The following is a 25,297-nucleotide window of genomic DNA, read 5'->3' as shown; positions in this document are numbered from 1 at the left end:
CGGCAGCCTCTCTGTCGCCGTCGTGGCGGCCAATGGTTGTGAGAGCCACGGAATCGTCTGGTCCGCTCCTCGGGTACTGGAGGAGTGGCGAGGAGGGGGGGGGGGGGGAGACGCGGCGAAGGAGTGGGCGAGCGGCAAGAGGGGGAGCAAGAAGGGCACATGGAACCACTGCTGCAGCCCAGTCATCGCTGGACAAGTTGTAAAATTACAAATAGTATAAAGCTCTGCCTTGCAGTTCTACAAGTGAGATCGTTGGCAACAGATTTTTCTTGGAAAAGTGCAAAAAAAAAAAAAAAAACAGTGTTTGTAAAACACCCTGAGGTATTCTATTCTGAAGTTGGAGTCACTCTGGGAGCAATTTATTAGCATAACAAACCCTAGCTGCATAATATATTCGAAGTAACTCGCTAGAAAGAACCGTAAAATTATCATCAGCAAGGAACTAGCTTTTAACTTCATTATAACCAGACAATAATTGTTTTGCTATCCAGATTGGAATGGGAGTTGTTGACTTCAATTATGTGACTGGAAAAATTCGCACTCTCTCTATCATTAACTTCCTACCTCTATGGTGGAGCCATGGACCAAAGTTCGGATCAGTGGCGTAGAGAGAAAAGTGATTGGGATAACACCCACCAAATTGAGAAAAAATAAAAATCACAATTCATATGTTATGCATCATGTAAAATTCTTAGAAAAGATGGAATTTTGCAAAGATATGCTATTTAGTTCCTTGCCGGGGAGTAACAGAATTAAAATTCTCCCTGTAGGCGCTTTCTTTAGCATCAATTTTTTTCTAAAATATATATTAGTCAACTTAAAGTTTTCATCCAGGACACTATGATCTAATGTCTTAGCTTCTTTATTTATTTTCCAGTTTATGACATATTTAAAGTTTTGACTTTTCAAATGCTTAGGCAGTGGTCGAAAACTGTTCTTTGCTACGCTACTGGGTACAGTTAATTACGCTCATCTGAACACTTTTTAAAGAAACCGTAACAGTTCACCGCTAGTTTTCTGAAGATGGCGACAGAAATGTGCGCCGAAACGTCGACGATGCGCGACATCTCATATAGCAGAGAAAGCTTCAATCCAGCTGATCATGTTATGCAGATATAGCTATGGCATATCGAATTATACTTCGTTATACTTTTTTTTCGCGGAAAAAAAAATCACCGCCCGTTATATTGTTTGTGTCGTGAGTTTCTGATGATCTCTTCGGCAACGGCACTTCAAGTTCAATATGAAAAATGAGGAAGTGCGCTTAGTTCCTTGTTGCAGCGAGCTATGGGTCCTTGTCAGATGGAACCCGGGCGGCAATTACGAGGGTGTGTCCGGGGAAGAGTGACCCAAGAGACGGCGGGGTCGTTAATTAAAACGGGGACGCTATTCTCAGCCCGGCAGAGGACGCTTCGTGCCTGACCGAGGGAGGGTCAGCACCCGCCGCCCCGTGACCTCCGACCCCCGACCTTCACGCAGGAGTGTTCGCGATGGCTGTGGCCGCTACACCGTCACAAGCTACACGTTATTCGCCCCGTGAGAGTTGCACGACACTTTGTCACCGTTGTCAGTGTCTACGGTTGTTGATGTGTAACATCTTAGCTCTTGGTACACGGCAATTTCGTGAATGGAACGGAAGTCTCATGGAACGGAAATGTGTAACCGCGGTGCTGCCATCTGTGGCGGGACGGCGCGAACCAAAGTTCACAAAGACAAAGGGAAACCATAGTATTAACGGTTTAATTAATTTTAACAAGATGGGCAGTATTTTAATAAAATTCCTTGTTGATAATCAGGTCGAAAGCCGGGTTTAGTATTTTTATATTTTTTTTTTTGCTTTTATCGGAACCTTTTTATTATATAGTTTAACCTTTCGCTATATGCAAATCGAATGATTCGATGGTCGACGTAGCTGCTCCGGTAGCAAATTATAGCGGCGGGTGCGGAAACCTAAGTGTGATGCGCGTCCAGAAATGTAGTGGAAAACACAATTTACGTATATATTGATCACGTTCGGTGTTACTTTAAAGAATATTTCTACGTTACATTTCGTGTCCGAGTTTCGTATCATAAGTTCATTTGCTACAAGACATGAATCTGCTCGTTACTGGGATTACATCTTACACATCCCTGGTGAGTACTGGAAGATTCCCTCACGTGTAATTTTTTATTATTTATTATCGTCTTTATTGGTAGTGAAGTTTCGGAGATACGAATTTTCTTACACTTACTCACATTTTCTATTATTAGGTACATCATTCATTGAAATTTTTACAAAAAAAATGAGCGTAACAATACATTATAAAATAGGTAATAAGATAGAAAGCAAAATTAAGCTTTTTGACTAAACGTTCAAAGATATAAGGGATAAATATTACAAAATTTAACCTAAAAACTAATTTACAGGTAATTAAAAATTCAGCAAAGGCATAAATGCTGGAAATTAATTAACACGTAGAAAAATCCGGCTTTGCCAAAACAAGATAATAATAAGTAGTATTACACTAAAACCAGTAAAACTCACATTCCCATCATAAAGATATCAATAATATCTGTGCTGTTGGAAATCGCAGTAAATCTAGGTACTTTTCAACATATAATGCGCTTCAAATGAACAGAGGTTTCTTCGTAATCACATACAACTGAATCTCTGTAGAAACCACGCAATATTCCGACTTACGACTTCAGTTGGTAACAGGGCTAAAGTGCAATTGGAAAGAAAAATAATAATAACAATAATTGCAGCAAATTTGACTAGATTTTGGCGAATTTTTTTTAATACTCCGTGTTAAAGTAGGTAATTCAATTCAGCGCCCGAATATTTACAACAATACCCGTAAATTTATGAAGGTTACAGAATTACTTATAATCTCTGTCGTTCGTAAATTTAAGGAGAAAAGTCTTAACAGTGTAGACACGCAGCGCACCTGTGTGCTTGCGTGGCTTATATCGTTAGCGCTGCCGTAAATTCTCAGTCAATCCCGGCAAAAAAAGAAGAAGAAGCTTTCCAGGAACAGATTGGGGTGGGGCAAACGAGTCAAGCTTGTATTCCAAGGGCGCACCTTCTATTTGAGAATAGGAGGGGCTATAAGTATGATCTCTTCCCCCATCCCTTATCTTTCTCCTTGGTTACGAGAACAATTTATGGGATGGTAAGATGTTCAAGTTTTAATGTTTACGTGTTCTGCACTAATCAATGAAATCATGTTAAATTTATAATTTTCAAAAAATAATAATAATAAGCTACACCCGTTTCCATGTTTTTCTCTTATTGACAATTAGTCACCAGCAGAAGGATAGAAGAACATTCCTTGTAATGATATTGCAATGGATACGATTGATTAAAAACGTTTTTTGGACATACACAATTGAAGGTTTATACTGTATGCCATAGAGAAACTTCAACAAGAGACAAAAACTATTAATACACGAACACACAGGGAGTCTAATGTATGAAGAGCGCAGTTAATTCCGTGGAAGCAATTAGTCATAACAATGTCACAGCACAGACGAACACAGTGGAAGAACAGTAAATATTGACAAATAACAACCTTGGACAAAACAGCGACAAACAGATGAAACCAACGAACAGTTCTGTGGTAGGTTTACGAGGTATCGGAAACCAAAGTAAACTACTAGGAGCAAACTGATCAGTACAGTTGTACAGAACAGTATGATCCTTATGTACTTTGTAACATGTTTTTAAGTGTTACAGGAAAAGGTAATTTTTATTCCCAACCCCGATCGTTTTTGTCTGGAAGTTTTGTGGTCAGTGCAAGACGTGACGATGACATAATAAGAGCGTAAAACAAAAGGGTAACGCTCATGATGCAAACTGAAAGTGCAACGATCAGGAGTGGGGCGCTCGATTGCATATTTGCATTAATGTGCACATGCATGCTTGTATATTTTCTAATGCATTCCCTCTATCAGCGAAGATTCGTGTCTAACGCGCGTGGCGGGCGGGCACGCACCAGTGTGTTTTTTTGTTTCCCTTCGGTGGCATGTTGGTGGACAAACATGGATTCAAAAGAAGTGTTCATCTTGGGAGGAACGCGCTAAGCTCCGTTCTTCGGTCTCGACGGGCGCTGAAGAAAGCGAAGCTTGCATCTCGTCCGCTAGATCCTTCTTTACGGTGGGTTCCCCGAACAGTAAAGAGGCCACTGTGAGTTGTGTGCGATGGGGAGGGGGAGGGGGGGTGGGGGCTGCGAGGCCCACACACACGGACAGTGTTTACAGTCAGCTGTTGCATCGCGGCGCGGGTCAGCGACCTCCAGAGACGCACCCCTCCCCTCTCCCACACGTGTCGGCATTCCAGGGCGCGGCCCGTCGAAACTGAGAGTGTGTTGCCGCCGAACATAACCTCTCCTCGCGCGCCGCCACACAGTATGAGTAGAGACCGGAAAAATTCGCGAATTCATTTCGCGATAGGCTAAAATACAAATAGTTATACCTCAGTGCCGCCTCTGCTATTGGCTCACAACTCACCTGGATGACTCTGGGCCAATGAGAAACACCAAACCAAAGCTTTATCGAATCACAGGCTGCTACGTTGGTACGTCTCACAATACAGCAGCCAATGAGTGGGTGACATTTGACCGAGTGTACGTAAAACTATGGAGTTCATCCTAGAGGTCATTGAATCCGCGAATTTTTCCGGTCCCTAAGTATGAGATGTACCGAAGTACGCCATGTTGTTTTGATGTGTAACATCTCAGCTCTCGGTGTACGGCATTTGATTTTAGTAATTTAGTGACTGCGGCGGAGTCATAAATATATATACTATTCACTTGTACTTATTAACATGTCACTGTGCTCGTAAACATGATCTTTGTTTGGTTTTGTCTGTCTTAAGTTGTCCAGTAGATAGACTAACATTGTCGTTGTTCGTGTAGTTGTATTTTTGAATGATGCGAATCATTAATGTTTTCCACCTGTTTTTATGTTTGTCACTAAAACAAAACAAAACAAAAATTAATTGTTAGTAACCAGCGTTTCTCGTAAATTTTTTTTGCCCATTGTTGAGGTTTCTTATGACATACGGTGTAATCATTATTGGCGTTATGTCCAAAATAGCATGTTGAACATGCAGTAGTAATTTGTCGGTCAAAGCCTGACTCATATAGTATAGGCTATAACGCTGGCATCTAATGTACAATATGCGCTGGTCTATCTGTAGATTCACGAGAGAATGTTTTGGCAACTAGTTTGCTGGATACATCTTTATAAAATTACAATTTTTTTTTGGAGCTTAGATACATATGGTGTTTGGTTCGTGACTCGTGGGACACAGTATAGGCAGTGCTGCAGCCGCAAATGTAAATATAACAGAAATATTCAGAATGGTGTTTGCAGTGATACTGGGTGCGGATTCTTACCCGGGAATTTATGCTTTGTGCTGTCCCAGTATCTTCTATAGTTAAAGTTTATTTGTTAACCGTTCCCTAAATAGCTTTCCAATATTAACTGCTGCGCTTGATAAAACGAAATATAGTACAATAATTTGAATAATCCATGGTTTAAAAATACTATGCTTGAATGACACATTAAATTAAAAAAATTATGCGCCATTTTTCATAAGAAATACTCAGTATCATCTCATATATACAAACAAAAAAAAAACCATAGCCATGTGTTGTAGGTACAAAGTTACAATATCTTTCTTGTAGTAGGCTGTTACAAAGTATGCCTTGGCAACTGGTCTCCAAAGGAATCTGTTGTCGACGTGTAGAAAGATGTGTTCTGTGCGCACGCAGAGGAGAGGGGCTGAGGACCCCGGTTATCGGGCCCGGGTGCCGGAAGCGCAGTGTCCCGGGAGGGACTTCCGGCGGGAAGGAGTAGGCCGTGGGTGTCCCGGGAGCACGCCCGAGGAGCTACTGTTCCCGTCCACTCCCGCAGACCGCGACTCCTTCATGGACTTCCACACGCTGCGTCAAGGGGGCCCAAATCATTTGTAACACTTAGAGACACCTGAAAAATTCGCGGATTAATTTCGCGATAGGCTAAAATACAAAACCGTTATTCCTCAGTGCTGCCTCTGTTATTGGTTCACAACTCACCTGGGTGACTCTGGGCCAATGAGAAACACCCAACCGAAGCTTTATCGAATCACAGGCTGCTACGCTGGGACGTCTCACAAGACAGCAGCCAATGAGTGGGTGGAATTTGACCGAGTGTACGTACAACTATGGAGTTCATCCTACAGGTCATTGAACCCGCGAATTTTTCCGGTCCCTAGTGATTGGACCACAGTTTATCTGAATGACACTCGGCCAATGGAAAACTTTTAATAAAAGAAGTATCGAATCACTAGCGTCCCAGTTAACAGGTGTCGCGAGTCTTTAGCCAATGAGCAGATGTAATTTTCCCGCGTGCATAGAGGATCATGGAGTCCATCCTACAGGTCATTGAAATCGCGAATTTTTTAGGTTCTCTACTAATACTACAAGAAAGATATTGAAACGTTGTACAACTCGTGGCTATGGTTATATATATTTTTTTTGCATATATGAGATAATACGGAGCAGTTCTTACGAAAAATTTGCCCATAATTTTGATGTTTCGTTCAAGAATATTTTTTTTTTTACCGTGAAAAAGATAATAGAATATTCATCCGATTTGACTTTATATTATATTAACGTTATGCATACTATATATTTGATCATGCACAGTTAATACTGGCAAGCTGTTCAGGGAAAGGTACCTATAACATGTAACTTTAACTGTCGGAGGTACTGGGACCACAAAAGAATAAATGCCCGGGTAAGAATCCGAACCCAGTATTTCCGCGAACACTATTTTGTTTTGATACAGTTTTTTTTGTTTTTTTTCACGTGAATGTAAAATTTTACCAACATCTGTAATTTTACGTGGATATTAATGTTCAACTATAGAAAAAAAATACAGTGATGTAGAGGTTTTCAACTTCTGCCCGCTCCGAAGCCTGTGTGTTCTCGACAAATGGCTGTGGCTTGCCTCGCGTGCGGAGTGTTGTCGTCAGCGCGGTGACGTCACGAGGCAAGTGGATCTCGAAGGTAGGGGAGGGGGAAGGCGTGAGTCGCGGACACGCAGCGACCAACACACCTGAAGCACTGCGCATGCGCGGCGAGATGTCCCCCCCTACCTGTTCCCACGTAGAAGCCGGACACACACCGGGAAGCCTACAACTCACGTAGTTTCGGTTCCCTGCAAGAATTTCCGAAGATTTCCGAAGTTTTGCGTTTTGGTATCAACGCCACTTCAGCCGCTAAATCAGAAGGTTTACAATGAAAACAAGCATGTTGTGACTGACCTAACATAACCTAACCCTTCGATTTTTTTAATTTCAATTTTCGAGAGAAATCCGAAGTTGCACGAACGTGGTAGGGAACCGAAACTACGTGAGTTGTAGGCTTCCCGACACACACCACTGCTAAGAGGGATCAGGCTCCGCCATCTTGGATTCCCCCCCCCCCCCCGCTATAATTCTAATTGTGAACTATTCATCCCAAAATTGTACCTTGTTTTACAATCACATATTTACTTACAGGCTCTAGTCTGTAAGCGTCGCGAGAAAAAAAAATTATTTAAGGCAAGCAACTATAACTATCACGATAGGTAATCACATCAGTTCACAAGTTTAACTTCAACAAGTAGCCAAAGCTAATTAATTTGAAATGTCGACACAATATATTTAAAATAGCAAGATGGCGACGCTTAATCCCCTTTAACTTGTATTTCCGTATTACTTTCATTAAAGGATGTTTTTAATCGTAACTCAACATTCGTTATCCTGTCACAAATATTTTCAACAAATATTCATTTAGTATAATATTGTGATGTTTTTGTATTTATTTTCACTTGCTTGACTTTTTTACACCCATTATATTACCCTAAGTGAATATCTGTTGAAGATAGTTTTCGAGTTAATATTTTTATGTTAGCCCTTCAATAAACTTATTGCCGGGGTCAGGGGGGGGGGGGAGGAAATCAATATAGCATGTGACAACGAGCCTTAAGAAACCTGTGGTACTGAGATTAATTCTCGGATTTATTCCGCGATAGGCTAGCATTTAAAAAAAAGTACTTATGCATTTGCGATGCTCCTACTACAGGCTGACAGTTGATCTGAAGAACTCCGGTCCAGTAACAACGAAAACATTCAACCAAAGACGTATCGAATGGCGAGCTAACCCAGGTGAGACGTCTCGCAAGCCGGCGGTCCACTAACACGTGACTTTTGCGCGCGGCATCCATCCTAGAGGTCACTGAACACGCGAATTTTTCCTCTGTTTCTACTAATGAAACAGTCAAAAAGAGGATGCCATCTCACGTTGAGGTGATGAAATGTCACAGCATTTCGTAGGTAATTACGAGTTTAAATGCAGTATTTTTTTTTATATTTCATTGTCAATGCAAATATATTCGATGTCAAGTTAATTCTTAACAATGATATGCACTAATTTTCGTTAGAAATACTCCGTATGATCTCGAACTACGTTCTTAATTTATGCAAAAAATAACCATAGCCATGTGTTGTACAAGGTTGCAATGTATTTCTTGTAGTATCACAAACTTATTTCTTGGCAACTGGTTTCCAAAGGAATCTTTTGCAAAAGTACAGTACTTTTTTTTTATGTGTGGATTTAATGAAAAACTACCTGTTCTGGTGGACCGGTTCTCTTAAAGATAATGCCAGATGGCGAGTAGTAGACCTACTGCAGTTCGCGACCAGCCAGTCTGAAGTCTACGTGCCAGGTAATTAAGTAGCCGTACAGCCCGTTAGCGTTATGCAACCACGGGGCTAGAGGCTGAACGGTGAAATAACACGTGGTTTAGCTTTCACCACGTGCGCGACAGGTGGGAGTTGCTACTCGCTTGTACTGTCTGTGCCGTAAATAACCTTTAAAAAAAATGTCCATAAAGGCAGTTGCGATACGGGCTGTCGTATGCTTAGAGACCGGAAAAATTCGCGGATTCATTTAGTGATAGGCTGAAATTCAAACATGTGTACAGTTCTGCTGGTTCTGCTATTGGTTCGCAGTTTAACTGGATCTCTGTGGGCCAGTGAGAGACCATCGACCAAAGAATCGTCGAATCACAAGCTACCCAGTGGAGACGCCTCACAAGTTAGCACCCAATGAACACGCGCGTTTGCTTCAGAAATGCAGAGGATAATGGAGGCTATCCTAGAGGTCATTGAATCCGCGAATTTTTCAGGTCTCTACGTATGCTACGCGAGGCAGGGCAGAGATGAGTCGTTGCTGTCACCAGGCTTGATAACCGAGTTTGTTTACGTGATTTCATTAACTTTTTGTTTAAGCCAAACTTATTTACAGCATGTTGGGTGAGTCTAGAGCGTAACGAAAAGTGCGACGCTAAAAAAAATATAAGGCGCTCGATTGTAGGGAGAGAAAATATCGAGTGCCCCACTCCGCACTCTTAGGCAAGCTTAAGGAAGCGATGCCACAGTGCTGCGCATTTGTTGTTACGCTGGAAACAAAGAGTTTTTTTCCTTCGAAAAATTCAATTAAATTTGTGAAAACTTGTATAGTTTCATCGTTCAAATGAATTATTAAATTCGGAAAACCAAGGCAATCAAACACCTAAATCATTTCCAACACAGACTGAAAAAACACATTTGGAAAACCTTCTTACCATGATAACTTACCTAATGCTTTAATCTGTGTGTGAATGTGTGAGTGACTAGTTTTATGTGTTACTACTTACTATCATCTTTTTTTGGCAAAGCCGGATTTTTTAAGTGTTAATTACTGTCCAGCACGTGCATGCCTATGCTTAATTTTTAGGTACCCGTAAATTAGCTTTTTGGTTAAATTTCGTAATAGTTACCGTTTATCTTTGAATATTTATATGGAGCTTAATTCTGCTTTCTATCTTGTTTCCTATTTTATCATGTTTATGTTATGCTTAATTTAAAAAAATCAATGTATGATGTAATATCAGAAAATGTGGTTAAGTGTAAGAGAAGGCGTATCGCTTTAACTTCGCCACCAGTAAGTAATGAATAGATGCCGTTGCCTTGTATTTGTAAACGCGCTATCGTTTGGTGCGTCCGCCACGTCTTGCCAAAGGGGTTAGTTACCTGCCTACAAAATGAAGCTCGAGATTGGCGTCCCGGTTTTGGCTGATTCGTAGCCGAGATTGTGCAATCAAAAATTTTCCCGTATTTCAAGCGTATGTCCTACAGACTTGAAACTCGGCAGTGATGTTCGTTACATTATCGACGTGTTTAGCCCGGGCAACGCAAGGGTTTTTTCAGCCAGTAAATAAGTAAATAAGTTCTTTGTTCTATCAAATTGAATAATTTCGTCGATATGCTGAGAATCGTCGGCCACCCGGCCTGCCTTCACTGAGGGGTGGTCCGTACAGGCCTCTGACGTCACGCCTGCAAGTAAGTGAGTACTTAATGCGGTTCGCCAAAGTGATCGCGGAAGGAGGTCCCTTGGTTTCGTCCCGCGCACATTCCTCCCCGCCTCGCCCACACGGGTGGCTGGACCGCCTCGTCTCGGCAAGTGGCAGAATCCTCTGACCTTCCATCCGCCCATCCACCCCCTCGCACACCCGCCCCCCGCCCCCCTTCATCTTCCCACCGGCGCGACAAAGAATGGGAAGCCTACAACTCACGTAGTTTCGGTTCCCTACCACGTTCGTGCAACTTCGGATTTCTCTCAAAAATTAAAATTAAAAAAAAAAAATCGAAGGGTTAGGTTAGGTTAGGTCAGTCACAACATGCTTGTTTTCATTGGAAGCTTCTGATTTAGCGGCTGAAGTGGCGTTAGTACCAAAACCGCAAAACTTCGGAAATCTTCGGAAATTCTTGCAGGGAATCGAAACTACGTGAGTTGTAGGCTTCCCACAAAGAATACAGTCGGCAGGAGGGTCTTTGGCGACGCTTCCAAGGTCCTTTGTGGAAGGTCCCGCGCTTCCCTATAGGTCCCCCCCCCCCCAGCCGGGCTGGACACGAAAAAAAGAATCCCGACCTCTCTCCCACGGACCGCAGATTTCTTTTTTTTTTTTGCCGTCGGGGGAGGGGGAACAATATTTCACAACTTTTCGAAGGCGACCGCGAGTTGAAACGAATCTGACGTCGAAGCGTGTGGCAAGAAACCGCACATTCCCTGTGAAAACTGCGGCAGAAAAGTTCTCATGGCTGTGCACCGTATTTTTTTTTGTAAATGAAATATAAATGTTCAGTAAAAATTACAGATATTTGTAAAAAAAAAAATTTTCGTTGACGTGTGAACAATTGTATCGCTGCAGCATAGTGTTCGGATTCTCACCCGGCCATTTATGCTTTGTTTTGTCCCAGTACTTCCAATAGGTACTTCAAGTTATTTGTAAACCACTCCCTGAATAACTTTCCGGTATTAACTGCGAACAAATTAAGCATGATAAAACTAAATGAATTCAAATTGTTTAATATTCGATAATCTTTACTACGGTTTTTAAAAAAAATGCTGTAATGACACATCAATTAAAATATAAAAATTTGCTCCAATTTTTGTAAGAAATAATAAAGATCGCAGGCCTTCGCGGCCATTGTCTGAAGTAGCTTGGCTTCAGGGTTGTAGCCGCGTCCAATGCGAATATATCTTCGACGTTTCGGTCTACGTATCTCATATAGCTATTCAAAAATAACCTTGGCCAAAGTTATAATATCTTTCTTGTAGTATTACAAATGATTTTTTTAAACTGGTTTCCAAATGAATCTTTTGTAAAAGTACAAAAAAAAAATTCTGTGTGACGTCAAGAACACTACACGTGTGTTTTTAACAGTGTTTCTCATAAAATCTGTGTGTGATAATACCAACAACTGCTCGCAAACGTAATGCATTAAAAGCTAGCTCGCATTCACATGTGTACAATCAGAGTGTCTGCTTGCCAGGTCACGAGAAAGTCCCGAAATAAACAGTGGTGATTCTGGAAATCACGAAACTTTTTGCTAAATCGCATTTTGCATTTTTAAGCATAGTCGTATGTTATATAAAGGTAAATATCGGAAGACTCCGTTTAAATCATGTGCTGGAACGTATATCTGAAAACTAACATGAAAATGACGGATTCCTGAGGACAGTTTAATTTAGCTTAGGCCCTATTATGTATAAAAATGACACTATGATGTAAATAAACGCCGTGAAATTGGATTAAATGTCCTGAAATTGGTCCATCGAAAGTTCGCAAAAAAAATATAATGGTATTCTGGAAAATCAAAACGCAGGCTTCTCAGAAACTCAAAAAGTGAAAATTTTGGACATACTCCTGGAAGAGGATTTGCTTGAAAGCCAACGCAACGCTAGTTTCATCCACGACGTAGCCATAATATACCGTGAGATTGGTCGCAAAACTGTGACTTGACACACTGAGCATATGACAACAGAAAAAAAAAATTATATTCAAGCGATATTTGTCGGAGATTATTTGTAGTCAGTCATAGTAAGAATGTTGTTCGCTTTTTTTTTACTGTTTCAAAACATAAAGTAGAGCTATTATTGTTTCCAATGTATAAAACATGACTTCAAATGCGCTCTCGGTGATGTGACTAAAATTACTTTCACAGTTAAAATTTTACCTGACTAGCAAGATGAAAAATAAAGCATGCATACACATTCAGAGCGACAATCTCAGGAATGTGTATGGTCAGCTTTTTTTTTTTTTTTTGTGCGCGAAGACCCGATGAGAATGACAAAAAAGAATAAAAAGGCCTAAGTATCTTTGCGCGCGTGAAAGATGGTGAAATGTGATAATAGCCGCTGCAGCGCCTCTGGTGGCGGGCCCGAGAAGTTGCACACTAGCTCCTCGGCTCTCCCCGAGCACACACGGTCCGTGACCGCTCAGAACAAAACAGGCACAAGGGACATGCTGAGAGACGCACGCCTTTTGGCGACACTCGCAAGCGCCAAAAAAAGCTCGAAAAAACAACTGACTACAGACGTTTCATTGCGTCAAGCGCATTTATACTCTTCACAATACTTAGAACAAGTGCGCTACTATACCATGTGTCTCATAACCTACATCCTACGAACCGAAATTCATGCACTCGTCCCGCGAATAAACCGAAGGCATGCATCCATTTTGGACGTGGGTTAGTTTCTTGCTCATTCGTTCAAATCACGCATTTTCGACATGCCATGAAAACGACCGCACTGACCCTAAGGTCCACACACAACGAGCTCACGCCTGCCGATGACAACTTTACTCACCCCTGAGGCACCCCAAGCCAGGCACGCAAGGGCCGCCAACCACCTGGAAACAGATAAAAAAAAATAAAAGAGGTTCATTCAGTCCGCGGTCTCTGGGGCGGAGGAGAGAGGGTTGGCAACACATCCTACGGCGGGGCTACGCCCCTCGGTTGCTCGCCTTTCTTCCGTCACTTTTAACAGGGCGAACGATTAGCATGAACGCGATTAGGATAATGATTGATTATGATTCCTAAGCCACGGGGCGTGACCAAGTTTGGGTAGGGTAAACAGGAAGATTCTGCAGTAGTTTCTAATCGCCTTTCGCGACGCTGGGAAGGGCGGAGGTGGAAACGACGCAACGGCCCATCCCTGGACCAAGGGGAGGGGGGGAGAAGAAATTTTCCGTACCGACCGGAAATGGAAACCTGGAACATTTGACCAGGTTTCCAGGCGTTCTGGTTACCCGGATCGATGAGGATGTCTGTCGGAGGTGGTGATGGATACGTACCGCAGGCCCATGGCGCCGACCCAGTGACACTACACACCGCCGCGCTCGCTGCCCGCACTGAAGCGCCGGCGCACTGAGGAGGGCTGGCGCGCCGGCCGGGTCCCCGCTCCACCGCTGCGCAGACGCCCGCGCGCATCTCCCCCCTCTCCCCTTCCCGGCGGCGCGCACGCGCAGAGCGGCGCCGCGCGGCCACGCCCCCCTGTCCCCGCCCCCTCCCGCGACCAGAAGCAGCCCGGCCGCCGGGACAGTCGCTCGCGCGCCGCAGCGCATCAAGTCTGCGACGGAACCCGGGGCCATGCGGCTGTCGGCGGCGTGGCTGCGGCCTCTGCTGCTCCTGGCGTGCGCGGCCGTCGTCGACCCGGTGAGTAGTTCCTCTTCCTCCTCCTCCTCCGATGTCTTCAGCGACTGTTCGAGCTCGCGTGGTGGCTCGGTTCTGGAAGCCATCCACCGGCTGTCGCTCACTTTCACGACGTCCGCATTTTGGCGCGGCCGAGAAGTCCGCGAGACATTAACATTTTGACTGAGAGTATCGCACGGCAAAGTTCTGGTGGCGTTCGTAGACCCGGCGTGGGACTTGGCGTGACCAAGTTTATCCTCGCTGGAAGACCGGGTTTCGCCGGCTTGGAAAATGTCCCTTGTGCCTGTTTTGCACCGACCGGCGGCCGGCGCGCCGTCGCTTCCCCCCCTCTACCCGCGCATGCGCGGCTCGATGAGAGAGAGAGAGAGAGACAGAGGCAGAGAGTGACGGAGATAGCCGGGCGGGAGGGTCCGAGCGATGCGCCCTTGTAGACGAACTAGTTAATGCGTGAATAACTGCAGAGATTTTTTTTTTTAAGTTTTTTTTTGTCAGCAAATTGCGCATGTGGAGATACAATCTATTTTTTTTGTGAAATTTTTAGAGTCTAGCCTGCTACTAGAAAATAACGTGAATTTTTGCAAGTCTCTAGTTATGAATTTGGCTCCAAGGCCTGGGAAAACAGAAATATTCAGTGAAGCATAAACATTTAACTTCTGAACCTACCTAGTTGATTTTTTTTTCCAGCTTACAGATATTTAAATATGGGAGTCTATCATGTAAAACAATACTTATATCAGTAAATTTAAAAAGAGAAATAAACCAATTTAAAATTGCATATCTGTAACTTCCTCACTTAAAAATCAATGACAATATTTTTTTAAGTAATTTCACCTTGTTAAATTTGTTAAAACACTTTCAAAATTTTAATGTTACGTATATTTCTGTCCAAATTGTGTGCCTTATAGAGACCCGAAAAAATCGCATTATTTTTTTGTAGAGAGGTTGGTCTGCATACCAGTCTGCACTTGAACTGCGTCCTCATTGGACCTTGGGTAGTTTTTATCCGCTCCCAAGGAAAACAGAGACCAACAACATTACAAGATTGAAATCACCCAATCACATGCCATCAGACCGGAAGGTAAAATGTGTTAGCAGACAGCCAATGGACAACATACTCGACTTATTTATGTACAAGCGAGTGGAGTTCATCTTGTTACCATAAAATAACGCGGATTTTTCAGGTCTCTACTAATAGTATTTATATTTTAAATAACTTTGACATTTTTATACAAATTTAAACATTGCTGTATAAAATGGTGTCCGCAGTTAAAAACTCTAGTGTAAAGAAATAAACCCCTCAGATATTGACATGGTGTCCTTATTTCCGGAGTACAGTTCCAAGTATTTATTTATTTATTGTCATTAAATACACAGCAAATTTACAACAGCCATTAATGGTTACAGTTTTCTTAATCAACGTTTTTGAAATAAATACCTATTTGTAATTAAAATTCCACTTTTTTTCGGAAAAATGACCGTGTATAAACACAATTAAAAGATTTCTCACATAATAATTCAGACAAAACCGTTAAAAAAATACCTTCACGAATAATACATAAACGTATGTATTTACCAGTGCACCGTTATAACCGTCTTTCGAACAAAATATTCTGACGCCCATTTCAGTAACATCGCGCCCGCAACGCGATGGAAATAGAAAATATTTCTAATCGGTAAGGCTCTCGCGTCCGCCATTTTAGTTGTGCTGACGTCACGGGTGTGTCGAACGTTATGTATGAAGATATATCTCAAACCGCTTGTGCAGCGTTATCTGCTTTTCGTGGTTGGTTGAGTTTCATTCAGACCATGTCTACTGTCCACACAAGACTCGCAGCAATTTCGTGGGAAGCGAACGCGTCCTGAATGTCAATGGCTTCTCTGGTAGAAGGCCGCCAATCATAAGGCAGAAACTGCTGGTGCAAGCATACCTCATTGCAGTCTATTGGGCTTTCAGAATTTATTTCGCGAAAAATGCAGGTCTCAAAAAAAAAATATGTTTCTGAAAGTTTTACCGACGTTTCGGTTGATATTGCGGTAATCATCACCAGGGTAGCATCAGTACGATGCTACCTTGATGATGGTGACTACATTGTTGACAGAAACGTCGATGAGAATTTTTCCTTGACATTGCTAAATCCTACAAGATAAGAAACCAGGCAATGAACTAGAAAACCTGTTACCTTTATTAAGGAATCTTAAGTGACCCGCCTAGCCAGGGGTGTGTTTGTGTCAGTGAGGCGGGGATGATAAGCGCGACGCTCACTGGTGCTTCTAGCGCGGTGTCTCCTCTGGACTGGCGCGCAGTCTTCTCGTCTTGCATTGAGCGGTGACCGTAACATTGTATGGACGAGAAATGAAGATAAAGGCGCTTGGGTGCTTTCAAGAATCCGTACCGGGTGTTTCATGTAAAATAATTCTGAAAACACTTTTTTTATCTAGCCATTTTCACTTATCTAAAAATTAAGCGCTTTATAAACTAAAAAACGAAAAAAAAGACTAGTCATCCGCCATCAGAGATTCCTAAAGGTTTTTCGTAAACAGAAACAACTCGGATATCTCGAGCAGTTATCAAACCACGTGGTTCTACCCGGGGACACACACGGTGTGCAGAGCTTCAGGAGAAATCACGCGATTAAAAAACCAGCTCAAGATATCCGAGTGATGTCTGTTTAAGAAAAACTTTTTAAGAATATTCTGAGGGTGGATTAGTAGTGCTGCTTCCGTATCTCGTTTATGATATGTACTTTTTTTTATGGAGAGTGGAAATGGGTAGAACTCGTGTTCCTGATGTTTAGAGATAGAGACCGGAAAAATTCGCGATTTCAATGACCTGTAGGATATACTCCATGATCCTATATGCACGCGGGAAAATTACATTTGCTCATTGGCTACTGACTCGTGACACCTGTTAACTAGGACGCTAGTGATTCGATACTTCTTTTGTTAAAGGTTTTTCATTGGCCGAGTATCATTCAGATAAACTGTTGCGCAATCACTGATGCAGTATAAAGGCAAACGTTTTTGGATTCTAGCCTATCACTAAATGAATCCGCGAATTTTTCAGGTCTTTAGTCATGAGACGCCCAGTCCAGATTCTTAAAACTTGCATAGTTGCCCTACGCACGACGAGAAGACTGCACGCCAGTCCAGAGGAGATACCAGCGAGCGTCGAACTCTTCATTTCGTCTCACTAACAGCATTGAATATATATAATTATGTATATTCAATGCTAACAGATACATCCCCTGGACATGCGGGCTCCTCGACAGTCTGAATGGATCGGCGGTATCGACATTTGATTGCCACAGCCACAGCCAGAGTGCGATGGGCGATAAATGTGGGCATGCAGATTTCGCGAAAAGATTTCGGGACTAGATGAAAGTTAAAACAGTGTAGCATCGTCTGTGTCTCGTGATTGTGTGAGTTTCTTTCATATCAATACCGATTGTTTCAACACCAATCACAGTGAGTCAGTGCGGAAGCAAACACGTCCTGAGTGGCTCAGGTCAAATAAGGCAACGACTTCCCTCGCAGACGTCCGCCAATCACGAGGAAGAAACAGATGGTGCGAGTATAACTTGTTGCAGTCTAATAAGCGTTCAGATTTATTATCAGAGACCTGAAAAATTCGCGGGTTAATTTCGTGTTTTGCTAAAATTCAAATAATTATACCTTAGTGCTGCTTCTGTCATTGGTTCACTGTTAATCTGGAGGACTGAGGGCCAATTAGAGACCCTCACTCATACAAGTGTCGAATCACAGACCACCCAGTCGAGACGTCTCACAAGTCAGCAGCCAATGAACAGTTGGCATTTGCCCGAGTGGCTAGAGGATATCGGAGTGTATCCTGAAGGTCAATGAACCCGCGAATTTTTCCGGTCTCTATTTATTATCGAAAAATGCCTGCCCCTAGCGATGGGCGACGAATGTGGGTCGAGCCGGGGCAGCCCACGTGGTGGAAGTGTTGCACTGTGAAGCGGCCATCTGCAGCGAAGTGGGCCACGAGGTGAGTCACCGCGCGACGGGAGCATCTGACAAGCAGCTGCAGCTGCAGCTGCAGCGCAGGTTCCTCCGGGCGCGTGCAGTTCGCCTCGCGAGTGTTGGCAGCCCTGGTCTGAATCCCCCCGCCCCGCCCAGTGGCCTCCCCGATAGTAGGGCGACACAACGTCTCTACTGCATGGCCCGAACAAGCTCGGCCGTCGACGAGACGTCTCGAACCTGATTGGTTGGGAAAGAAAATATTCGCGTCCGTCGCGCTTTTTGCGATTCCAAAATGTTCTGTTCTTTAACAAAAGATCCCTTTTTGAAACTAGTTGCCAAGAAATAGTGCGTAACACTACAAGAAATATAGTGCAACTTTGTACAACTACATTAAATACGTTTTTTCAGGATAATACTGATTATTTATTTCGGAAATTAGCCCACAATATTGTATTATAATTGATGTTGCATTCAAGCATAAATTTTTAAAAACAATGGAAAAAATAATAGAATATTAAATAATGGAATTTTGTTTCGTTGATACTGTAAAGCTATTCAGAGAATGGTTTACAAATAACTTTTAAGTATTGGAGGTAATGGGACAACACGAATCCGAACACAGTATTACTGCGAACACTATTTTGTAGTGATAAAATTGTTTTCACGCAAATGTACAAATTTACTAATATCTGTAATTTTACAAGAATATTTCTGTTTAATTTAAAAAAAAAACTTTTTTTTTCAGTGTAAGGCAATAGTTTCTCCTGAGAAACGGCCGCCAATCGCGGGTAAAGAAGCCGCTGCCTTGGGATTGGCTTATTACAGTCAGTGAGTGTTCAGACACTTTCGCGAAAATTTACCCGCCCCTGACAATAATTACTGACCAGCGCCGCGAAGGGTGAGGAGTGAAGGGAGGTATTTGGGGATCTCCCCAGTGGATGCCAGCAAGTGACCCCCGGATCGAACCCACGCTAATAATGCGATCCGCCCTCTCTAATGGAAGGTTTCAATTGGTAACTACCGAAACAACTTATATTTTTGTTGAATAATGTCTGGAGACCGGAAAAATTCGCGGATTCATTTTCGTGATAGTCTAGAATCCAAAAACTTTTGCCTTTATACTGCATCAGTGATTGGTCCACAGTTTATCTGAATGATACTCGGCCAATGAAAAACCTTTAACAAAAGAAGTATGGAATCACTAGCGTCCCAGTTACAAGGTGTCACCAGTGAGTAGCCAATGAGCGAATGTAATTTTCCCGCGTGCATATAGGATCATGGAATCTATCCTACAGGTCATTGAAATCGCGAATTTTTCCGGTCTCTAATAATGTCATATGATATAAATCCTACAATTATTTATTCTCAGTCCAAGGGTGGAAGTCTACATAGCTTATGAAAATTTTAATTTGACTCTCGGCGAAAACATTAGATCAGCAGATGTTTCAAAGTGATAGGTCGATAAGACTGACGATTAATGGTTGTGGTGCTCCAATTAGTACGCCGGTACTGGTTGGCGATTGCGTACACTTCCTAGAAAATTAAAAAAAAATTAAATAAAAGACACCCAATTAGTCCTTGAAGATAACAAAAACAGCTCGCGGCCTCGAAGAGATGCCTTCTCGCACTATCGCAACGGGAGCGAGCTATTTGTGGTCCGTGATTGCGAGAAGTCAAAAGGTGCTGATCGCTCCGTCCACTTCAGAAGTAGGCCTGCACGCCGTCGCTCAACATTGTAACTTTTACTGTGTCCTCTTGTTATCCACGTTACTTTTTTTTTTCTTCTTTTAAATTGGCGCCGGCCGATTTCTCTGCGCCGAAAGATCATCACTTGCGTCACCGATCTCGTGAAGGTTTACAAAGTCCACCAGATGTTGCCGGCAGATACGCCATGTCTTTCTCGTCTGTTGACGGCATACGATCACTTCCTGTAACCGTGGAATTGCTGCTACCGAACGAACATTCTTCAATAATCGATGGTCTATTAAACTCGTGTGTGCAACGCACATTTAATTTTCATGTAAAAATTTCGTCTTTATTTTCGAAACGTCCGTGACGTATTAATTTTGATATTTGACAACCAACATTCCTTTAATCTGCTGAGTGTGTTAAGTCAAACAGTGCTTAGGAGCAGTTTTTATGTCCTTACATCTTTTAATCCACGTAGAGGGGAAAAAAACTGAGAAAAAAGAGCTTAATTTTTCAATATTTATATTTTATAGATAGGCCCCTAATGTTTTATTCGACTTCTTATTTTTTTTTTTGCTTCATCAGAATTATTTTTCTCGTAAAAAATATCGTTCTCGGTTTGAGAGTAATACGAATTTAAAACAATTTTTATGGACATACGCCATCACTGTATACCATAAAGAAACCACAAGAATGAAAAAGAAAGCTGAATAGACAAACACAGAGACATCAAGCCCAAATCAGCCGATATTAAATGATAACTAAACACACACAAACAGCACAGAGAATTCCGTGGAGGTAATTCGTCGGGGAAATATATATATATATATATATATATATATATATATATATATATATATATATCGCAGCACACACGAACAGCGGGCAGGTAGCGACAAGACAGTTGTAACAAGAACAAAGAATACAGATAACACAGCGTCAAACAGATGGACCCGACGATGATACTAAGCTGACGTTCTGACACCACAACGACGACAGCTCAGACCAACACAGCAGACAAACAGTTGCGACGTTTCGGGAACTGACATCTGTTACCGTCCTCAGAAACAGACTGTCAACATTAGACTTTTTTTTTGTAAATGGAACAGAAATATTCATATACAATTAAGGATATTTGTAATTTATATCTTTTAATGAAGAAAAATAAAACTGTATCACTACAAAATAGTCTTCGCAGCAATACTGGGTTCGGATTCTTACCCGGGCAAAGCCTTGTGTTGTCCCAGTACCTCCAATTGTTAACATAATAAGCGTGATAAAACCTAATAAAGTCCAATTTTTGAATATTCCATTATCTTTTTCATGGTTTAAAAATAAAATTATGTTTGAATGACACATCTTTTTTAATCAGTATCATATCGATAAACGTACTTCATGTATGCAAAAATAACTCGTGTCCATGTGTTGCGCACAGTTATATCTTTCTTGGCAGATGTTTTCCAAAGGAATCTCTTGTAAAAGTACAGATTATTCCGACCTTAACATCCGGCATTCGCACGTGCCCCTCCCACATATGCGCCCTAATAGGGTAGGGTGTAGCATTCCAGTTCGCTTTTGATAAATATTCCAGAGCTTTTTAGAAAAACAGAACTTTTAGGGATCGCTCCTTTTTGTCGATCGGGAGGGTGTTAGAGCTTCGGCACCGACCAGCGGCTAGGGCCACCAACCCAGCATAGTCACCGCCTCAGCCCCTTTACCTCGCTCAGCTGACCAGACAGTTGGCTGAGTCCTATCAGCACTGCTGGTGCCTACCCCGATCTGGGACCCTTCAAAGCACCCAGTGAACCCGTGGTCCGATGGAGGCCTATCCAACCCCTGCTAGCTGTCCGGGCTAGCACCGGAGCTGTGTCGTCGCTCACCACGTAGACTCCGCATCGGGCTAGGGATCGGAGCACCACCACCAAGTGCGAACCCTACCCAATCAGAATCCAGTACAGAGAGAGAGAGAGAGAGAGAGAGAGAGAGAGAGAGAGCTTGAATGGAGCGGAGAGTGAATGAAGGCTCCGAGACACGGTAGTCCCGACACGGGGCGTGGCCGCAAGGTAACTCGGCCTTGAGGCGTGACGCAATCGGACGCCCACCTGACGACCGCCTCGCATCTCGCCGACGCGCTGCGACGCGGACATTCTGTAGGCGGGCGGCCGTCGAGCCTCCCGTGATCTTCCACACAGTCTGATAACTAGAGATCGGGAAAAATTCGCAATTTCAATGACAAGTATACTTGTCATTGAAATCGCGAATAGGACATACTCTATGATCCTCTATGCACGCGGGAAAATTACATCTGCTCATTGGCTTACTGACTCGTGTAACCTGTTAACTGGGACGCTAGTGATTCGGTACTTCTTTTGTTAAAGGTTTTTCATTGGCCGAGTATCATTCAGATAATCTGTGGCCCAATCACTGATGCAGTAAAAATGCCAACATTTTTGGATTCTAGACTTATCACGAAATGAATCCGCAAATTTTTCCGGTCCCTACTGATAACTACACTCGAGCAACATTTCAGCTCTCGGTATGTGGCATTCTAGGGGAGTCATTCCGTGGCTGGAAAGGAATGGCGTGTGCCAAAGTTCACTAAGCCCGAAAGGAAACTGTTCAGTGAATTTTAACGAAATGGACAGTGTTTTAATTAAATGCCTTGTCGGAAATCAGGTCCACAGCCGGGGTTTAGTTGTTTTTTTTAGCCGGGGTTTAGTTGTTTTTTTTTTTCCCAAGTCTTTTCATGCTTTTCTCGGAGCCGTTTCACTATCTGCAAATCGAATGATTCGATAGTCGACGCAGCTGCTCCGGCAGAGAATTCTAGCGGCGGGCGCGGGAACTACGCGTGATTCGCGTCCGGAAATGTAGTTGGAAACACGATTAGCGTATAGTTATCACGCTCGGTATTAGTTTAAAGAATAAATACGTTAATTATCGTATCACGAATTTGCTCGCTGCCAAGGTTAGATGGCGAGTACTGAACTACTCAGATCACTTTTTTTTTTGTACTTTTACAAAAGGTTCCTTTGCAAACCATTTGCCAAGACCTAGATCGTAATACTACAAGAAAACTATTGTTTATTTTTTGTACAACACATTGACGTGGCTATTGTATTTTTGCATATTGCAAGCATGCTTTTGGGAAAATACTGAATATTTATTGATGTGCATAATTTTAAATTTATATGATTTATACAAGCATATTTTTTTAAACCATTGGGAATATAATCACATATTCAAGAATGATTTTAATTTTGTTTTTAATTATGTTTTATAATGCACACATTTAATATTGGATAGCTATTATAGGAACGGTTTGCAAATAGCCCTAATTAATGTAGCTACTGGTACAAAAAACACCATAAATGATCGGACAAGAATCCAAACGCAGTACTACCTTGAACATTTTTGTAGGTATGCAATTGTTTTATGTAAATATACAAATTGTTATATATCTGTAATTTTACAAAATTCAGTTACATTTATAAAAATAATGTTAACAGTGCAGGGTTTTTTTGAGTTGTGATAAAACAAAACAAAATTGGAGCAATCGGGCATATGACACTGAAATAAAAGTTGAGTCATGGAAGAAAACCGAATCAAAATAACGTCTTTGCTGAAATTACCTCAAATTTACTAATTATCACCGATTTTCAGACAACTATATTGTTTTAGTTTGTAATTTGTAACAAAATATACGGAACAGGCGGTTTTTCAAAATTAATAATGTTCTCCGATCAATAACACTCTCCATATTATATCTTATTTTTTATTAAATATTCTGAATAGTTGCCTTTTTTTCTGGAAGTAAATTTTCTTTGACTTTCACGTAGCCATTATTTTATTTTAAAAATTCAGCTTATATCACACTCAAAATAACACTGTTTTGATCAAAATAGCAGTAGTAAGAATTAAATCATATGTTTAATATTGCAACAGCTTCATAAATAAACGTAAATCTGAACACAGAAATCGCCCATTAAACAAAAACGAAATTGACTTTGAAATAAAACCATAAACTATGATCTCTAATATAAAAAAATATATAATACTGGTTTAACTGATAAAAATTATAATTTTATCATGAGGGAGCTGGTACATTTTTAAAAAAATTTAACCAAAAATAAGTGGTGGACACTTGTTTCAATTATCCAGGGAATTTTGTATGATTACGGGTTTTGTTAGTTTAAGACGATCGATTTTTATTGCACATTTTATATGCTTCATCCAGATATTTTGTCACATCAACTGGATACTCGTTCCTCAGTATCCATTGAAACACTTTGCTGGCGAAAACAAGCCGTGTTGTCAGCGCGCGGCGAACTGAGATCAGGAGTACGAGACCGGTGTGCTCAAACCCGGGACTCCAGGAATGCGAGTTCAATGTCTTACCTTCGTGCCACCTCCCGGTGAGAGGGGAAAAGGTGGGGGGGGGGGAGGGGTTCCTCGTACGGGCATTGGCCTCGAAGTCTCGGTCAGGACGAGGCAGGGGTCTGCGATAATCGCAAAATATTCTATAGTCGTGAATAACTTGATCTTCTCTATTCGACATTTCAAATCGAACAGTTACGAGAAAAAAAAATCAGTACCATTGGATACAGTAAGTGGGACTCATTCAAAATAAATAAAATGAAAAGAGTGTCACTTGCATGAAACTAAGAATATTTATTAATAAAGTTATTTTTCTGCAACATATTACATATATGTTTTATATGTAACATGTAATATATGATTTTAATTATAATTATTAAAAATACTAAGTTGGAAGAACAAAATTTTTTTTGAAACTTCAACTTTTACCGGTTTAAGTAAATGAATTGCCAGTTCCCCCCCCCCCCCCCCCCAACCCTTTTTGTATTTTAAACCACGCTACTGTATTTTGAATCAGTTTTACATGGACTCCTGTCAAGTGGGGAAAAAAGTTTCATTGTATATTTAAACTCGATGAGAAAAAAATTTTGATATCGGTGAATAATTTTAGTTTCTATAAAAAAAAATTGGTTGTCTGTAAAGTCAGTTTACGGACGATAGTTTATGACAACGTCATAACAAAACATTGATGAAATGATTGCATACTTTTATAAATAAAATTTAATCATTTTTATTTTAATAATAAAAGAATAAATACTTGAAAACAATACTAGTAATCAGATTTTTAAAATGCAAGAATAATTAACCTTTATTGCCGAAATTGTTTTTGTAATAAGCAATGAAAACCACATTAACTTTTCACTTCACTTTATAAACAGTCGACGAAACAGTTCACGTGTAGATTACTTGTAATTAATTTTAAAAACTGGCGTTTAGCTGTAAATTTTAAATATAATTATGAACAAGTTTTCATATGAATAAACTGCAATCAAATATCTATCATCAATTATATAATTCACCATACTTTTTTAGTCAATTGTAACATAACCTATTATTACTGCACTCGCCGACAGCGTAACGGAACACAGCATAACGGAACAATGAGCGTAACGGAACAATGAGCGTAACGGGACACAGCGTAACGGAACAATGTGCGTAACGGGACACTTTTTCGTGCGTGCAGCCGGCGTTCATCGATTTATTAGA

General features: G+C 41.6%; 2 protein-coding genes across 2 annotated transcripts in view; one reads left to right on the top strand and one right to left on the bottom strand.

The window, feature by feature from the left end:
- LOC134539084 (collagen alpha-2(IV) chain) overlaps positions 1–13,777 on the bottom strand; it is a 77,740-nt gene extending 63,963 nt beyond the window's left edge. Inside the window, exons 1-2 of the mRNA XM_063380814.1 lie at positions 13,690–13,777; positions 13,203–13,245 (exon numbers count right to left, since the gene is read on the bottom strand). Of these exons, the coding sequence (XP_063236884.1) occupies positions 13,203–13,245; positions 13,690–13,700 (54 nt within the window). The 5' untranslated portion in view covers positions 13,701–13,777. The remainder of the gene's footprint in view (positions 1–13,202; positions 13,246–13,689) is intronic.
- A 144-nt stretch (positions 13,778–13,921) lies between these two features.
- The window catches only part of LOC134539088 (collagen alpha-1(IV) chain-like), a 192,764-nt gene continuing 181,388 nt past the window's right edge, over positions 13,922–25,297 (top strand). The window contains exon 1 of the mRNA XM_063380819.1: positions 13,922–14,050. Within this exon, the coding sequence (XP_063236889.1) occupies positions 13,985–14,050 (66 nt within the window). The 5' untranslated portion in view covers positions 13,922–13,984. The remainder of the gene's footprint in view (positions 14,051–25,297) is intronic.

Source organism: Bacillus rossius, chromosome 14, assembly GCF_032445375.1.
Source record: "Bacillus rossius redtenbacheri isolate Brsri chromosome 14, Brsri_v3, whole genome shotgun sequence".
Lineage (NCBI taxonomy): Eukaryota > Metazoa > Arthropoda > Insecta > Phasmatodea > Bacillidae > Bacillus > Bacillus rossius.
This window is presented reverse-complemented; position numbering and strand designations above follow the sequence as displayed.